Below are 15,475 nucleotides of genomic sequence, written 5' to 3' on the forward strand. Positions count from 1 at the left end.
CTGTAATTAGCAGCGTCAGTACACAGAATTCCAGAGACAGCTTCTAAATAAATGACTTAAAATCCTCCACATAAATGTGTAGTGCCACACAATCGATCTAATTTCCTATAGATTTCTTCCTCCTTTTGTTTACTCGAGGGACTAATAAGCTGTGAACTTCTGTTGAACTCTTTTTCTCGTGATTCATAATATTTCCTTCTTTGCAAAGACTTTCTAGTGTGTGGTGTGCCCCACTTGCTGCTGGGTGCTGCCTGCGGTGAGGCTGGGCTTGGAATTGCATTGAGCATAGGGGCTGGAGGTAGTTGGTTTGTCCTTTCTGACGAGTGTAATTGTCTTGCCACTTACAGGCCTGGAGCATTAATAAGTCATTGAGGTAAGCATGCTAGAAACTGTGGTAACTTGTCTTAGTGGCTGGTGAGGATCTCTGGCACAGCGCAGATCCTCTTCTTCAGCTGCATTGCTGGGCTTGGTGCTGCTCTGTGTGCTGCTGCCATTTACACACAACACAGAAATGAAGGAGATGGGAAGAGCTTTTCCCAGGTGACCCTCATAAAGCTCTGCTGAGGCTGGCTCTCTGCAGGGAAGGAGCTGTCCCTGGACAAAAACACTGCAGAAATGCCAGCTTGGATGTGCAGCTGGCCTTGGAGAGCATTGTCATCCCACAGATGTGTCCATAGCCCTGCGTGTTTTTTCTCCCTATGAAAAGTGAGCTGCTGTGTTGAGACTTTTGTAGGGAGGACTGTTTCCAGCTGGCGTGGAGCCACTGCAGCTGCCTGACACAAAACATGCTGGCTGTGCCAGGGGGTAGGATCGTGTTTTCTCCCCCAGACAGTGACATCTCACAATGGGTCTCTGCCTGGAATGCAGGATCAGAGCTTTCTGTGTGCTGGAGAGTTTCTTGTTCTCCTTGTCTTTTATATATTTTGCCATGTTTTTGTTTTCAAAGTGTGTTTTCTTTATAAAGATAATGTGTTAAGGATTGAAAATATTTTGCCAACTCATAATGCTGCTCGAAACAAAGGGCTGCTTTCCTTGCTAAGTTTCCAACCTCATGGCTTCCAACCTCACATGCCAGTTTTCTTTCTTGTGATTCCTCTTACGATGCAGATGAATGGAAGAGAAATGCATTGCTTGTAGCGTAGGTGTACATGTAATACTGTAGCTGTTTCTCCTCTTGGATTCTGGTCTGCAATTAACTCCTTCATAATTTCTGCATCCTTTCCAGGGCATTTTCAAAACAGCAAGCAAACAAGGAGAAACCTGATGTACATGGAGGGACTCTTCCCAAAGTAGGCCCTTGGATTCAGGGAGCAGCAGCCTGCAGATCATCGACACTTAAACTGTAAGTGCTTCTGCAGATGATCGCTTGTTCACTTGGATAGTTTGGTTGATACTGTTCCTATTTTGAATAACTGAAGATACAGTAACATGGTTTTTTGCTGGCAGGCCCAAGCCAGAAGTGGAAGTAAAAAAATTGAAAGCAGATGCTGTTTCACTTTAGTAAAGGTAATGCTGTGCCCAAGCCATGAAGGTCATGAGCTTCTGTTGCGAGCCCATCTTAATACTGAGTGAATTTTGAACTCATTAGGTGACTTGCAGGATAGATGAAATTGTTGTTAGAGAACATTAGTAGAGAACTCTGTGGCTAATGCATCAAAATGGATGTGATCCCAACTGAAGGAAGTCAGTTGTGTGAGGCAGAGATTTAGTGCATCTTTAGCTGCATTTTGTGGAACCCTTGCCCTGGAAAAGGCATAATTAGTTGCAGAAAGCAATCTAGGGGTTGAGCTACAGGCATATTCATAGCTAATGCTGGTGCTTAAACATGGTGCTCCACGTTGCTTCCAAAATCTTTCTCTTCTGTGGACTTCAGCTGTTGAAGCAGCAGGAGCTTTGGACTTTTGTGCTTCATCTATGCAGGTATTGAATCTTCTTCTGCCTATGAAATTTCAGTGTGTCTGCTGAGGGAAGCTCATAGTGAGATGGTTATGGTAAGCACTAGAAGTAGGCTTGTTTGGAGCGTACCCTTGTTGCTGTTCTACCTGCTGGATCGCACAGGTAATAGTGCTAGGGTCAGAGCCCTGACAAAAAGTGCATTTTGCCAAGATGAGGTGGTGTTGTAAGAGTGAGGGGAGGAGCAGAGCTCGAACAAAGCCAGGAACCCTGGGTGGATAGACTAAGCTTCATGTACATCAGCAGAGTTGAAAACTTAGGTCTTGTCCAAGGTCATGCTGGGTCTGGCTTGAGACCAATTGCTACTGCTGATGCTGGAAATCAGACCCGTGCTGCCCTAATCCACCTTGCACATTCTTCAAAGCACACTCTGCAGCTGCAGGGGGATTGCAGGGAAGGGAATGAGAGGGAGAATTACGTTGTCTGGAAAGGTTAAATGTGATTTCTAGAGTGCACAGCTGGCTGTCTCCCTGACTGGAACAGGAAAGAGGTAGCACTTGTGTAAAGCACTCCTTTGCAGTTGCTGTTCCTGATGACATTGCCATCCATGCCGCCTATCAGCTGATGTGGTCTTTTCCCTGTATCATTTTGTAGTAGTACGTGCTTAGTTCAAATGGTGCTTTCTGTTCCTGCAACTTCTTGCTGCTCAGAGGCAAAGCGTGTAAGGCTCAGACAGCAGCAAGTTGTAGCACAGTTCCCCTTGCACTTTCTGCACTGCTTGGAGGAGTTTAGCAGAGCTTCTTCACAAAGTTATCTCTTGATAAGCTTTCTCACTGTGGACAGTACTTAACTTTGGTGGATTTTTTGGGGTTAGTGCAACTGTGCCTGAGACCTCCAGTGCTGGTCCCACTCCCACGTCTGCTGGGGCGTCGTGTCCTCTTTATAGGTATGCAATAAAAGCTGCTGCCTAAAAACAGATCCTCTCTCCAAGCTAACTGGTCTTTGTGAGGAAAAAACCTCTTTCTGGGGTTTCCTCTAAGGAAAATGCTAGTGCCAAGGCATGTATTGATGGGTGAGAATGGTAGTAGAACTGTAGTGTAGAAAAAGTGTCTCCTATCTCCATGGAGCACAGAGAGTCTAACAGTTAATCCCCTTGCTGTTTAAATTTCCATGCTATTACAAAGATGCTAGCTGAATAGGCAGAACTGGAGTCCTTGGGTTAAAGTTCTGAAAACTTACTTGAGAGCATCAGTTATTTTGTCAAATCTCATTGCTCTCCTCTCTAAAAAATGTTCCGTGGTTGGTCAGAATCACATTCCTCCTCCCCTTCCCAGCTAAATGATGTGATAGATTTGTATAGCAGGAGTTTGCTGTCCTCTTTAAAGAGAGAGAGCCATCCTCAGGCAAGTACACCTGCCTAGTGGCGTATCCATCTGTAAGTTGAAGCACGTGCTTCAGTGCATGGTCGTGTACGGTGTGTGAAGCTTTTAATCCTCCCCACCCTCGAAGTAACCACAGGAAGAGGACAAAAAAGTAGCAGTAAGAAGAAAAAAAAAACACAGACCAATGAAAGAAGACCCTCTGTTTTGCAAATCCTCCCTATCTGGAGCACCAGGCATGAAACAACAACAAAATTGCTGATTGATCAGGGATGCTGTATATGAGGTGAGAGGCCAAGGCCATGTTAAGTAATACCTATGAAATATTAGCTTCCCCTCCCACCAAAACCAGGAACATCCAGCGCTGCACAGGCCGGTGCTAAAGGGTAAGAAGAAAAACAAAGCTGAACTGGAGAGAAATGCTGTGCATTTCCTTTCCAAAAAGTCATTATTAATATTCCAAAGGGAAAATGAATTAATTAAGCTTTTGAAGTTTGGGAAGAAACTTTGTGGGAAATTGTCTTTATCTTCTGATATGACATTTGTTGTAGTAAAAACCTGTTATTAGCACAGTATCTCCTGCTTAGGACAAGTCAGATTGATTAAGGCTGTGAGATGATGCTGTTCCCAAGTACACAAGGTATCAGCCTATCAACTAATCTCAGAGACTGATCACACATTCCACTGTTTCAGTGGAGCTGCTTTTTTCCTGAGCCTAGCTGTAGGCCTGGCCCATTAATATGCTCTGGAGCAGTGAGCTTTTGGTTTTGTTAGTTTTTGTTATTTTTACTTACGGGTGGTAATATAACTGTCCCCCACTGTCCTACCAATTGCAGTTACTGTGAGTTGAATTCTATAGCGCCTAGCTGTGAGGACCTGTTGTTCCAGGCAATGTATGTCTATAAGATATTCTTCTGTTCTGTTGCTTATCTCATCTGATGGGTGCTTGAGCACTCTCCTCAATTCCTGACTTTGCTTTTGGATCCCCCTACTCATAGTTCTGAGGCCACAGATCCCAGGGTCTGTGATTGGTCTGGCCAACATCCTCTGTAGATGCCTACCGTGAGGTTGGATCCAGTGGTTCTCCCATATCAGAAGTTGTTTGTAAATGTTTTGGTTTCATTGAAGTTATATCTAACTAAAAATAAACCAAGTACTGTGGCAAAGAGCCAAATGACAAAACTGTCCAGTGGACATGATGTGTGCTTGTGTTCATGCACATACATATGTGGGTGTGTGTACATACATTAGAAGCTCAGGGGCTGTTTATGTTGCAGCCTTCATTCTAGATAAAAATCTATGTATTTGTAGTGTAATCAAGGGCAAGGCAGTTTTGTTTTCCTTTGTTAGAGCAAACACTGGGGTGTGATAATCTATCACATATTCAGCCATGATAGAGTTGCCACAAAAGGAACCAACGCGATGAGAATCATCCTCAGCAAATGTAGCTAATCTTGCACTGTAAGGTCATGCTATTTTTAAACTGTGTAAAGGATGTGTAGCGTGGGAGAGACTGTTTATGTAGCCCTTCTGATTTGCTTTTATTTCATAAAGCCACTTTGGCTCTTCTGGCTACACTCAGTTTTAGCCAAGTAAGGGTTTTCTGAAGTTGGCCTTTTGGGATAATGTCAGTCCCTCTCAGATATGGCAAGGGTTTTTTCTCTATTTTCTCCAAGTCAGCTGATCTAAGAGGAGCTGCTAATCCCAGTGGCAATGGAATTCGACCCATTTTTCAAGACTTTGATTCTTTTTCTTTCGCTGAAGATAAGAGCCTTATCTTTGTTAAGTTTGGGTGAAGCACAGACTCCGTATTCCAGACAGCAGATCAGCACACCCTGAGCTGCTCAAGCCTGAAAGAAGTTTAATCTCCTTGAAAATGGATTTTCTCTAACCTGGGAATAGATATAACAGTCTTCTTGTCAGGCATTATATAAACCTTACTGGCCAAAAGGCTGTCTTGATCACAGCTTATACACAACATTTAGAAAAGTAGGGAGGTGCCACAGTGGGCAGAGTTAACAAGAAATTAGCACGCCACCCCTTTTCTTTTTAAAGGCTGTCCTTGATGTGACCTTGGCTTGAGATTTTCAATTATTTTGTTACAGTATTTTTTCTTTTTACAAAATCAGAAGTCTTAATATTGTTTCCAAGTACCGTATGGGATGGTAAGTGAGACAATGGCAGGACACGTTGATTGATCATGAACACTTTTGTATCCTGTTTGGTATTTGGTATTGGTATTTGTTGCTGCTCCAGATACATTGGAGGCACGTTTCCTTCATTTCATGAAGCCACACATCGGGAGTTAAAGTTGATTTCCAGAGCTGTTTACCTTGCAACCCGGAGATACTGCTCACTGTCAGGTGGGCCAGATTTACACTTTGTGAAGGAAAGTGGAACTGCATTCTGGTTTGATTCTGATGCTTTTTGACACTTCAATTAAAATACCAGAACAAACGTTTTCATCTGTATCTTAAACGAAATTTGCTTTCTGGTTTCTGTTTTGAAAACAAAAAAAATGTAAGGAAAATTTTCATTTAAAAGGCGAGAATTACATTTCATAGAATGACAGAATGGTTTGGGTTGGAAGGGACCTTTAAGACCCTCTAGTTCCAATCCCTTGCTGTAGGCTGGGACACCTCCCACTCTAGACCAGGGTGCTCACAGCCCCATCCAGCCTGGCCTTGAGTGCTTCCAGGGAGGGGGCATTCACAACATCTCTGGGCAGCCTGTTCCAGTGTCTCAGCACCCTCGCAGTAAAGAATTTCTTCCTGATACTTATTCTAAAACATATATCTGATATGATATCGTAATATCGAGTCTAAAAAATTTATTTTCTTTAAGTGGAGTTGCACAGAAGTTCAAATAACCACTTGCAGTTTTACATTAAGACCAGATTTTGAACAACTCTGTTTAAAGCTGTTGTTGTTTCGTTTGTTTGAACTCCTGAACAAAAAGTGGTGTTCAATCAGATCAAGAAAGAAGTTTCAAGTTATAAGTTACTGCTTTGCATCCACAAGTACGAATGTCTCTGTTTTCTTCAGACTGAGGCATTTGTTAGCCAAAGACCCATGAGGAAAACAGGCTGAATTCTGCACTGTATCCCAACCCCTGGCCAACTGGAGGTTTGTACATCTTATTGAAAGGATAATTGCACATTGTGATTTCATTAATCGAAGTTGTCTCAAGGCTCAGAGCTGTAAGTTCTCTTTCATCAAGGCATTCATGTTTTTTCTCCATGAGGACTGCAGGACTGGGACTTAGGAACAAGATTTCTTTACGCTATTATACCCAGATTTTGCGCTCTTTTTCATACTGAGTGTTCCCTTCTGCATTACACAGTCATGCTTCAGAAGTATGCTTCCTGCCATTTCTAGTGCCAGGTGTAGTCAGCACAAGTGGTCAGAATCTGTCCATGCAGGGAGAAGCAGCAAGTAGGAAAGAACATGGAAACAAGGGGAGAAGGTGTAAAGAAGTGTGTTAATTCTGCTGCTTTTCAGGCAAACTTGTGCAAGCCACTTAGAGCTGTCAGCAAAATCTTTGCTTTGGTGTCTTTGGAAGCAGGAAAACTGTTCTTATATTCTCTCAATATTTAGCTTTGGCTAGTAAACACAGAGGGTGAAACATAAATGAGTGTGAAGATGTAAAAAGGCAAAGAAAAATTAAACATCTGATCATCCAACTGGTCTGATGTGAACTTGCTATCATTATGATGGCTGAGAGATTCTTCCGGGTGTTCTCCCTAACAGTGTTTTCTTAACCATGTTATTCGGTTGCTATTTCTTTTCCTTCAGCAGGAAGGCCTTTCTCAGTGACACTCAGAACCGCAAAGTGCAGATTTTCTCAAACTCTCTGCTGGATGAAGTGGTTGGCATAAGGAAATTACAGAGTGGCCTTGTGGATGAGCGTAGAATACACTTAGTGCTAGTCCTACGTTGTCTGAGCTATTGTCAAACCTATTCTCTGCTTTACTGAAGCTGGAGTAGTGTGATGAAAGTTTACCCACGTGTATTTAGGGCAATGGTAGAACAATGCGTAAAAGGTCAGCAATCAGCAATGTTTGGCTTTTTGAATTGCTATCAATCTCTTTATATCTGAGGAATCAAGCCAGGTGGATTTTTAGTAAGGTTTATTTGGATTCTGAAGTAAGACAAGTGAAGACAGCGGTTATCAATTTTCAAACTGCATGAAGGCATGAAACAATTAAAGATCGCGCAGACTTGAATGTGTCCTGTTTACACAAAACATGACTGAGACTAAAATGGAAGAGAAATTGCTACAGACAAGCTTTGATCTTTCTATTTTCATTTACGTGCAGCTTTCCTCTGACAAAGCACTAGCTCTCAGGAGCTGTCAGGTTCCAGGTGTTGCAGAATGGATTAGCCATTCCCCAGCGTTGTGATGCCCTAACCTGCATGTATTGTTCTGCTAGCTTTCATGAACTTTCCCACTCATGTCTCTGGATGTGCAGCGTGATTCATGTGATGTGAATTCCCAAGTGCAGGATAATACCAGGCCTGCCTTTGAAGCAGGTGTGCACGCAGGAGACCTGCTGTTTCCACAAGTCTGGCAAGGCTTCAATTCACAACCATTTGAAATGTAGCTTTTTTTATTTATCTCCTGTGCTGAAGTCAGTAGCACGTCCTGAAATCCTTTATCACATCTACGAACCATTTTCGCTTCTTATTTGAGGGCTGAAGTTCTCTAATGATGAGCTGATATTGTTTGGCTGGACTTCAGGAAAAAGGAAAAATGACAGGATGTACGATTACGTGAGTCGATAAGGATGAATCAGAATGCAGCGCCCAGATCTGAAGATCGTCTTTTGATCTACCATGAACTTTTCCTATTAGAATTTAAAATACAGCTCTCCTCAGACCTCCTTTTAAGATAGGCAGAACAGTGGTGGGGGGAAAAGCCAAAGGATGAGGCATGTGCTTGATTCTTACTCCCTTCAGCTGATCTCCATACACTCAGGTGAACATCAGTCTTAATTCTAAAAATCTTGGCTTGGGATACTTTGCATCGCAGTTGAAGTGTTTTTTGTGTGTTGTGGGTTTTGCTTGAAATGCTTCATTTGTTTTGAGATTGGCTCAAAGCAGCAGATCAGCTAGTGTAACTGAGCATACTTTCTCTCCTGCGGCAATCCAAGAGGAACAGGTGATGGGAAGGCAGGGATGCTGTTAGTTCATTTGCACATGAACAAGACAATTTTAGTTTATTCCTCCCCTATCTATACCAAAAATAGTAAGCGATGTTCTCTGCGGTAAAGATTTAATAGATCCATTAGCAGTATGCTGTGGACAGAAATTGTTAGCTACCTTAAACTTACTGTTACATTCGTAGTGCTTATCATGTTTGATAAACTCCTGATTAGAAAATCACAAAATCATCTTAGAATGCTTTGGTTTGAAACAGACCTTTAGAGATCATCCAGTTGCAACCCACCTGCCACAGGCTGGTTGCCACCTGCCAGATCAGGCTGCCCAGGGCCCTGATCAGCCAACCTGGCCTTGAGCCCTTCTCTGCAGGGCTGCTCTCAAGGATTCCCAGTCTGTACGTGCACCTGAGATTGCCCTGACCCAAGTGCATCACCTTGCACTTGGTCTTACTGAACCTCATTAGGTTTGCGTAAGCCCACTTCTCGAGCCTGTGCATAGCATCCCTTCCGTCACGTCAGCTCAGTTTGGTGTCATCAGCAAACTTGCTGAGGGGGTACTCAATCCCACTATCCCGATCATTGGTAAAGACGTTGAAGAGGTTTGGGAAATCTTGACATAATTCACATGCTTGTGATGCTTCCTCTGAGCTCCTCGGGAAGCAAGTGGACCTTCTGTTGGAATGGACAGCAGTGTTTCCAAAGCACTTTGAAGATTTTTCTGCTGGCTGTGGGAAGAAGGGGTGCGTTTGTCTTTTTCCCCGTGGCAACGGAGAATTTTGTTCTTGCTGGCACCGTCAACTACTTTTGCTTTTCCACTCGATATTTTTGGAGCGTGTTTTAGTCAGAGCGAGACGTGGTGGTCAGAAATGAGATGCAGCCTGACAGATGGCAGGACACATTTCCAAAGACATCTGAAAGACACTTGGAAAAAAACTTCCCTCTTCTGTCAGCTATGAGGAGAGTCCAAGCAGTTTCTCTGGACTGCTTATTATACTGGTCCCAGTCCAGGGAGATTTATGCTACTGAAGCTCAGTCGAGTTGAAGGGCAGTTACTCAGGACTTTAACTGGCATGGATCTGGGCCAGCATGCCCACAAATTGGCTCTATTTCTTGCCTTTCAAGTGAGAACAGAGCTAGTCATGTGTTTTGTTGTTGTTTTTCTTTTTTACAGAGAAATTGAAAATGACCGTCATTTTCCTGCAATAACTTTTAAAAGTTGACAGGGATATATAGATCTGTTACTGGAATCTGCAAAGGCAGCTGAATAATGCTAAGATTAGGTGGAGAGAATGTGATAGTTGTAACAGGCAGTCTCGATAATCTCTGCATTTTATTTTATTTTTTACCTTTTGTCATGGATTTGAAAAGGAGCACAAAATTCAGAACTTCATAAAATTACCCCATCTCCATTTGCAGAATTGTAGTCCAAATTCGTCCTTTCAGCATTAAGAATTGTTAAGAATTTCCATGTATGAGGAGAACTTTCTTTGAGTTCTTCCTGAGCAAAGTACTAGGCTGTCCCTGCAACTAACAAGGAGCGTAGCTTAGGGAGCACTGGTGGCTGTGCAGAAGTGTATTGCTGCTTTTCTGCTCCTGGGTTTACGTCAAGACGCTACAGTTGATGTGGTCAAGATCACATCACTTGGTCTGCTGTGAGGCTTGGGCATGCTTGTCCTCCGTGGGGCAGAGGAGTTGGAAATGGCTAGCATCGGTACTCGTGGTCTGAGCATTACCTCCGTGTTGAGTTTGCACTGTAGAGTTGGGACCGTGAGCTGCGCGTGGGACAAAACCCTGCTAAAGACAGAGCACGTGATATCCTGTGATGGGTCTGAGTGAAATCATGCAGGGCAAACAAGTCCAGCCTTGCCAACATCTGCCGCTGTGATACCAGATTTAACGTGATCTGCTGTCCTGCAGCTACTACGCTGCAAAATTGCAGCTTTGCAGCGTATGTTCCCTTCCCGTGGAGGTGTGTTTAGTTTTGTCAAGTGAGCAGTCCTCCCCCTTTCCTGTGACAGTCACGTGCTGCCCTCCAGGAGGTGAATGCATCCAACATGGAAGTCCTACAGGCCCTGCTTATAGCAGAGCTTTGCAGCTATGATGAGTGGCTTCAGGAGCTCCAGCTTCGGCGTGCCAATCCAGGGGCACCTAAGTTGGACCTCAAGCGCTCTCTGAGCACTTCTCTTGAAATCAGGTGGTTTTAAGCCTTTGAAAAATGTAGGCACTTAGTTTTCTCTGAATATCCAAGCCCTGGGGATTCACAAAGCCACAGACCACTGACTTTGTTTGATTTTATGGTACAGTGGTGCTGTATGATGAATTTCATTTGTAAACAGAAAAAGCTCTTCATTTTAATGAGCACTTTGCTCTCCTTGCCTTGTTCCCTGTCTGTTTAGGGTACGGTATAAATGAATTTGAAAGAAAATGCTGTCTGTCTTTTACTAAATATTTATGCTGAAGGTTAGGAGGCATTACTGGTGTGTACTTCTTTATTTCCCACTACTTGAGCTGCTCTAGTCTGAGTGATCATCTGCCTTCATAGCTTTACATTCCCCATTTCTCTGACGTGTATCCTTCTTCCAGAGTGCCTGCCCAAGCTTAATTTCCCAAAGAGACTTTACACATTCAAGTAATAGACTGGCACATGAGTTCTAAGCCTGTGCAGTGAGGTTACGTTTCCATGAAACCACTGGTCTCTGCGTTTCTTTCTTCAGTCTTCTGTGCTTGGTTTCTTTTTCCTCATTGATTCGCCATTTCTCATTGACTCTACCAGAGGTATTTATTTGTTAAACATAGCACATATTTAATATCTGTCCTAACCACAGAAGGCTTGGTTGTATGTGGACGGGCTTTTTGGAAATGAGGCTTCTGTTGGGAACACCCGTTATGTTTGCTGGCCTTAGAGTCAGATCAGAAGTATCTCCTTTCTATCTTTTCTACGTGTCTGTAGCTGGATCTATCTGCCTCATTGTGCAGCCACATTAAAATTCATGTGGTGAAAGGATGGAGTTAGGAATTAGCAGCAAGGGTAGTTAAATTAGCACCGTGGATTGATTCTGTTTCAAATACATGTGTATCTAGGGCACAAAGTGACCCTACTACTGTTGGTAGAGGTGGATAGAGTGCAGAATTTGCCCTTTGGTATATCCATAGTGGAAGTTTTGTGGCAGTATAAAGACAGTGTAATGTGAACCGTGACTTTGGAAGAAAACTGGCTTCTGAATTGTAAGTGTGTATGCATTTGTACATTAAGATGACCTTTCTGGTTCAAGGTGTAGATCTTTGCAGTCCATTCACTTACAATTTGCTTACTTTGCTTTTTGTATATCCCCTCTCTGACATATCTCCAACCTGGAGCAGCACAAGCTAGATTCAAACAAGGAGAGGAGTAGTTACCAACAATACATTTCCCAGTTTCTTGTATTTTTTTTTATCTTTCTCAAGCTTTGTCTGTGAGTCAGAATTATTATTGGGTATCTTGTAAGAAGAATGATTATGCCTTTCCCCTAAACCACCTACTGGCTACTAGGGAACAAAGCCGACCTGCTTTGCTCAACTCTGCACACTTAAAAAGCTCTTGCTAAAGCTGTGAAGTCCTCCACACCCAGTCTGTCTTCCACACTCTCTCCGTCCATCTGTCTTTCCATTGTTGGGTCCAGGCCTTCCCCATACCTTTCTAAGCCAAGTCTCCAATTAGCTCTTATCACAGAGGGCACCCATGCCCTGTCCTCTTTTCTGTGATGGGCATCATGATTCAACTAGGTGCTATAACGAGCTGTGCAGGAAGTACTTGCACGTAATACTGCCATCAACTCAGACTAATCTCAACTAATGGATACAGAGAAATCCTAATTGTTACTGTCAGTGATTAAAAAATAAAAGGTTGCCTAAATCCTGTCAAGCAGTATGTGTCCAGGACATAGGTGATAGTTAAAAGATCTGTAGCCAGATAGGAGATGGCGTATGGAACGTTTTATCTTATTTCTGCTGTTGCCTATTGAAATTTTGCCAAAATATGCTTCTCCTTTTGCAGCAGTTTATTTTTCTTATTGATGTCCTTTTCATTTCCCTGGGAAGGGATGACACTTCGGGAGCTGTGCTGGGACTGTTAGTGACTATGTGTTCTCCAAACACAGAATAGAACGTCTACAGCTTTCTGCTCAATTTGGTCCTCCCATTTTCCATCTTCTAGTACAGGAATAAGTCTTGTAGTCAGTTACAGGCTGTCCCTCTTGCTACCAGGTGGGCCCCAGTTTATACATTGGAGAGTACTGGAAAGCACGCTGTGAACAGACAGACCCTTAATTTGCACAGATCACATGCTGTTAGGAGACGAAGCAGTGCGGCTCTTTGTCACTTACTGAAATGAAGGGTATTTGTTTCGGAGTGAGGACTGTCTTCTTTGCTGTAGGTGCGTTTTCTCAGCAACCTCTGCTGTCTTCTAGTAGGTAAAACTAGCATCTGGCCTGTGATGCAACCCGTATGCGTTGCTCAGGGACCAACCTGAAGAGAAGTGTTGCAAGGGCTCCTAAGCAAGCTCCCCTTCGAGGAGGGGCGGGAGAAAGGTGGGGCCGCACCAGAGACTTTTAATGGCAGAATACATGGGAGGGTATGGGGCAGTGCTGTACAGTCAGTCCAGCACACCTGCTGCATGTCCTCTTCTGTTGTCTGCAAGAGTGTGTTGCCTATGCCAAATCTTGAAGAAACGCATACAAGTGGATTTTTGCTTTGACTTGTTTTCTTTAAACTTTACACTTCAGCAACTATCAAGATGACAAGAATTTTGACAGCTTGCAAAGTGATGAAGACTTTGAAAGGCAGACTGGAGTTTTGCAAAGTGTCTGCTGATCACTGGAGTTTCTGGAGGAGTGGTACCAGGTTGTTGAGCATCAAGGTAACAGTAACTGCTAGCAGGGAGCTACTGTGGTCTAATAGATGTTTTGGCATGCCTAGAGATAGCTTGCTGCAGATAACAGGGTTTACCTAGGCGTGTCAAGCTGATCTGACTGAGATTTGTCTGAACCTGAAGCAAGGGGTTTGCTTGGCTAAACAGTTCTATTAGATAAGAAAACACTTTTTGTGTAGTCTGGAGTTGTAGAGTAAATTGCACCAGAAGGTGGAAGTTCAAGGTTTCAGTTAAATATTGTATGGCATTTTCTCTACAAACACCCCACCTTTCTATAGGATCGATAGCTAGCAGAGCAGCACTTTCAGTCCAGTCAGCATGAATCAACTAGATATTTAAAAACAAACATCACTTGAAGTGTGACTTGAGGCACCATTGGGTCCACGTAGTACCCATTTTCAATGTATTGAAAACAAACTGGCTCTGAATTTAATCAGATGTAGGTGGTTCTTTGTGAATATATTACTGCATCACCACTTCATCTTATGGACTTGAACCCTCGGTTCACTACCCCAGCTTTCTTCTGTTCTTTGTATGCAAGTGTTGCATTTGACAGCTGAGACAGATGCAGCATAGCACAGCGGTGAGCTGGGACTTGGTGTATGAATGCTGTAGCACTGGAGGTGTTTTGGTATCAGGTACTTCACACGGTTTTCCATGTGAATGGAGTCCCCTTTTGGGACTCTTGGAACATTAGTGCAATTAAATGAGCAACCTGAGGAGTGATGTTTCAGTGGGTGCTGGGAAAAGCTATGGGATACTTGGGCTGTGGCCACTGATTTCCAAGAAAAATAAACACTTCTCTGGGCTCCTGCAAAAGACCCATTACTACTTTAAAATTGGTGGCAGAGGAGAGAGAAACCAAATGAGTAAAGAAGCATCCCAGTTCTTATCCCTTCTTTCAACACGTGAGTTTTCAGTTCAGTTTTGTCTGACTTGCACTTAAAGGCAGAGGCTGTGTTGTGACTGGTGTACTTGCTAATGGACCTGTCTTTCCCTCCCCGAGAGTGCACAGCAGGCATGAACTGCTACCTTTTTCACTGTCTTATAGCACTGTGCAATAATCTTCCTCCCACCAGCGTTATCCAGGCTCTGCAATCAGATCTGGCTTACAAGGATGTCATTTCTGCTGTACTATTTAGAGTGGTTATAGCTGTCTGCCACAGTAAAAGCATTTTCTGCTGGTACAAGCTTTGTAGCCCATGGTTAGGAATGCTGGTTCAGACTTTGTTGAGATATCCTGGGATATGTGAAGAGGGTAATTCTGGTAGGCATCTATATCAGACTGGATCCTATGTATTTTGACTCTGGATTAACATCTGAAGTTTGGATTCAACATCTGAAGTGACAAATTGATGCGTTAGCTATGTGTATTGTCGCTCATTCATAGTCTGCAGAGCGGCAGACCTGCAAGGTTATATCTCATGATACTGAGGCATCTGATGAAGAAGTTTCATGCTCATGGAAAACTGCTGCCCAACTCTGATGGAGTTACAGTACCAGCTGTTCTAGCATCTACCTAATTTTATGCTTGCCAATTTTCTTGACGAGGAAAATGAATACATATTTAATAAATAAATGCCACATGAAAACCTTGGGAGCTGTTTTAACCTCAGTGCCAGCAATAGCAAATATATACCCCAGAAGGGTGAGGAAGAAGTGGACTCATTTTCTCTTTCAGGGTGTATGGCAGGACCCGTTGCAGGGTAGTCAGAACGTGCTGTGCACTGAAAGTCTGGGGCCTGGTGGTGATTTTGTATCAGTGACCAGCTGTGGTGTTAGCCAGCCAGCCATCAGTGTCTTTCTGATATATATTGTTTGACATGTTCTGCCTTGTCATTGATTCTGGGGAAGGCTGTTTGTATACTGGACTTGATAATTTAGGCTTAATAGCTGTGGTAGTTTGTGCTGCTAGAGTGGATGCTTGAATTCATGAAAAGCAATAAGGCTGATACATTGCTTAACTTAGGAGCCTGTGACACTTAAACTGAGATCTCAGCTCGTATTTCTAACATCACCTTTGCCAGGGGCCACACCTGCATGTTTGAATTCAGAATCTGAAATACAAAAACTTGAACCTTTCCTGTCTTGGAGCTTTCCTTTAAGGCAGTGACAAGCTCATACACTTCTCTTTTT

The 15,475-nt window shown here is 43.2% G+C and overlaps 1 protein-coding gene across 11 annotated transcripts in view; it reads left to right on the plus strand.

Annotated features, from left to right (window-relative positions):
• Window positions 1-15,475, plus strand: part of CPS1 (carbamoyl-phosphate synthase 1) — a 177,872-nt gene that overhangs the window by 60,294 nt on the left and 102,103 nt on the right. For 7 of the 11 annotated variants that reach the window (XR_005861268.2, XR_005861269.2, XM_040703531.2 and 4 more), the window contains exons 2-3: window positions 1,226-1,342; window positions 13,194-13,327. Coding sequence is in view for 6 of the 11 variants with exons in the window: in XM_040703531.2 (XP_040559465.1) it covers window positions 13,205-13,327 (123 nt within the window). In the remaining 5 variants the exon portion in view is untranslated. The remainder of the gene's footprint in view (window positions 1-1,225; window positions 1,343-13,193; window positions 13,328-15,475) is intronic. The other 4 variants (XM_040703530.2, XM_040703534.2, NM_001045841.2 and 1 more) reach the window with 1 other exon arrangement.

This window comes from Gallus gallus, chromosome 7, assembly GCF_016699485.2.
Source record: "Gallus gallus isolate bGalGal1 chromosome 7, bGalGal1.mat.broiler.GRCg7b, whole genome shotgun sequence".
Taxonomy (NCBI): domain Eukaryota; kingdom Metazoa; phylum Chordata; class Aves; order Galliformes; family Phasianidae; genus Gallus; species Gallus gallus.